The following is a 3,011-nucleotide window of genomic DNA, read 5'->3' on the forward strand; positions in this document are numbered from 1 at the left end:
TCTTTTTAAGTATCTTGACAAGACACATGTCCACATAGACAGAGGTAGATGAGGAAATTTTATTAAACCTTAATTCATTCATTTTCGATACACAAACACGCCCGAATAAATGTATACCATCCGCTTTGATGACTGGTTTCATAACCCCATGTCTCCTTTTTACAAACCTACCCAAATATATTTCCTTGGCATTTTCTTTCCTTGAACTAATTACCTGAAGTGATTTTGTGAAGCAAATTGTTCTCACTTCAAATAATACCCACATGAGCCAAGATTTTAAGCTTTTATTTCCTTTTAAAATTTTGTCGATAGTTTCCTACCGTGAATTTGTGTTTTTTGTGTTAGTTTTCGATAAAAGTATCGATCCTTCGATCCACACTGCGCGAAATGCTAAAATTCATAAGTCGACAAGATGAGTTTTCCGTCATAGTTCTTTCATTATTATTAAAAATTTCAATATGTTATTTCTCCTCGTGTATCTTTCCTATATTTGTACAGTTACCCAAGGTGTCCTTCTTTATTTATTTTCTCTATACGTTTCCTATTCAATTTCCTTCTTCCTCACCGGTCTCCATTCACATCCCCCTCGTTGTGTGAATAAACCTTGCATGAGCATTCATTAAAATGTCTCCGTTTTCTCCCCGAACCTCAAAAATATCTCTTGTCATCCGCGTCGAACCTTCACAACGCCAGCCATTTTCCCCGCCAAGCTTCACTAAGGTCTTCCCTTTTATAGGTTTACACGGACGCGTCTTACTCTCTCTCTCCCGCCGAGCACCACCTCCACTCGCTTCTCTCGGAGTTCGTGTTGGACAAACGGTGCCTCGAAGGAACTCTTTAAGGAACGGTTCTTAAGAGGACGCGAAGGAAGTGGAGGTCAAACTGGCTCCTTTTCGCCTGCTTCCCCGGGATTTTTTTTTCTGAGGGGGGGAGGAGGGGCTTTGGGATGTAATTCGGAGACAAAACATCCCGAAGAATCGATGGGACATTTTGGACGTCCTGGGATTTGTAGATCGAAGTAGAATAGAGTCGTTTTCTCGTGAGCGCGAGCCTTTTAGCTGTGTATAGCGAAGTGTAAGGTCCTTTTTTTTATAGGGCAAAGGGTGAATCAGCACACACTTTTTATTTTGCGAAGTGTGGCTTGTCTTAGACCAGTGGTTTTTAACCTAAGATTCGGCGGTCTTTCAAAAAAGATTAGTAAGAAAAACAAACAAACACCCAACTCTCAATTTTGACGCATCTTCTGTTTTTTTTCATGAAATTCATCAAACGTCCGGTGGATTTTGTGAGGATTCGTCGCCTCAACATCGGTTATGAACCACTGGTCTCGACTATCATAGAATTTAATAGTATAGGATAATCTGTAAACTTAGAAACTGAAAAAAAAAAATCCACGATAGACATAATCTCACTATTTAAACAAGCTCTATTATGGTGTACTTTTTTAGCAGTGCTCCGCTTTTTCTGCAGCAAAGAGCACTGATAAGTTTGTAGCTAGATCGTCTTTTCTGTTTATCAATGCTTACTTGGATGCTCGGTGTATATTATATGTATCATATTTTGCACTACATCCATAAATCACTTTCGTTGCTGTTTCATATCACTATATCATTTTCATATTATTCTATGTGAAGATTTCTTTTTAAGCAATACACAGAAAACCTGTCTTGTTTTTGTTCTGGCATTTGAGGATCACATCATCTCCAAGTGATAGTTAGGACACTGAATAAAAAAAAATGTTAAGGGCCGCAAGGTTTGGCATTTGAATAACCTGGAATAACTATTTGTAGCTAATAGTGTAAGATAGGACAAGGGATAAAGTTGTGAACTGATTACAAATAATCAGTCAAGAATAATGCACTAATGATATAAGCCGTCGATAAAACATTAATGTAAATTGCTAACGCATGTTTGATGCGCAGGGAAGGCACAACAGGCTGTTTTTAATTCTGGGAGCCTAGCTCATTTTCCATTTCCTTCCTAGGTTCCTTCCTGAAGCATTCAGTAATAGGAATGTAGGCTCAAATACCTATAACCTGGCTTTGTATAAAACATTATTCGTATTGTTATTCATAATAAGATTATTTATCCCAACTATTGGTTGGGAAATTGCGGGTTTATAGACCACATTTTTCGAAAAATTCTATCCTTTTTTACCAACTGTTTGGATATATCCCAGGGCTTGTCTATAACTATTTAAAAAAAAAGGTCAGATTCACAATATTTCATGTATTTGTGCTCCAGAAATAGGTGCCGAATCATGGTCAGGAGCAACTCGCTTTAGATCAACTTCATCGCCATCTCCCTCTACTGTAGGCCTATATATATTCCATGAACTAGCTTGTTAACGACCCCCTTGTCTCCCTCTGCCCAGGTGTACACGGACGACGACTACATGCTCGACCTCAACCGCTACCACCTCATTAATGCCTTCAAGTCGTTCTTCTTCAGCTGCCTTCATGACCCTCTGGTGTACGAGCAGGAGAACAAGTGAGCGGCTTATAGGCCCCGCGGCTATTGTTTCACGAGCACTCGCTTTCTGTCGAGTAATTACGGGTGAAGAGGAGCCTTTCAGTAGCAATAATCATCGTTCCCTCCCTTTTATCCACCTCCTTACTTCTTCCTCCTGAGCCTGAAGGAGGTAGGATTCTCTTCGTCGCGGCCTCCCCGTCCTGCCGGGTCCTGCCCTGATGGATGAGCAACTGGGAGCGTTGTCTTTGAGGTGTTTTTCTACGTTGTTGATGAGGCGAGCCACGTGACGACAATCCCTGCTGAGTGGTCGAGTGAGCCACCAACCACCAGAGAGGCGTCGCACCTCACCCTCGAGCCTCAAGAAATGTGCGAGGCAGCGAGGCTCCCGCCAGGTCTCGGTCTTCCTTGCGCGGCGAGTGGAGGCGAGAGGCCGACGAAGGCGGGGCCCGGAAGTCTCGTTATCCCTACGTAAACTACGTTGTTAAGACTTCATTTGTTACTAATGATTACTCCCTTATGTCCCCTATTTATCGTTATCG

At 41.7% G+C, this 3,011-nt stretch overlaps 1 protein-coding gene across 1 annotated transcript in view; it reads left to right on the plus strand.

Annotated features, from left to right (window-relative positions):
- The window catches only part of LOC119590790 (inactive dipeptidyl peptidase 10-like), a 39,595-nt gene extending 36,590 nt beyond the window's left edge, over positions 1 to 3,005 (plus strand). The window contains exon 16 of the mRNA XM_037939503.1: positions 2,375 to 3,005. Within this exon, the coding sequence (XP_037795431.1) occupies positions 2,375 to 2,494 (120 nt within the window). The 3' untranslated portion in view covers positions 2,495 to 3,005. The remainder of the gene's footprint in view (positions 1 to 2,374) is intronic.
- Positions 3,006 to 3,011: the final 6 nt, after the last annotated feature.

This window comes from Penaeus monodon, chromosome 27 (assembly GCF_015228065.2).
Source record: "Penaeus monodon isolate SGIC_2016 chromosome 27, NSTDA_Pmon_1, whole genome shotgun sequence".
NCBI classification, from domain to species: Eukaryota; Metazoa; Arthropoda; class Malacostraca; order Decapoda; family Penaeidae; genus Penaeus; species Penaeus monodon.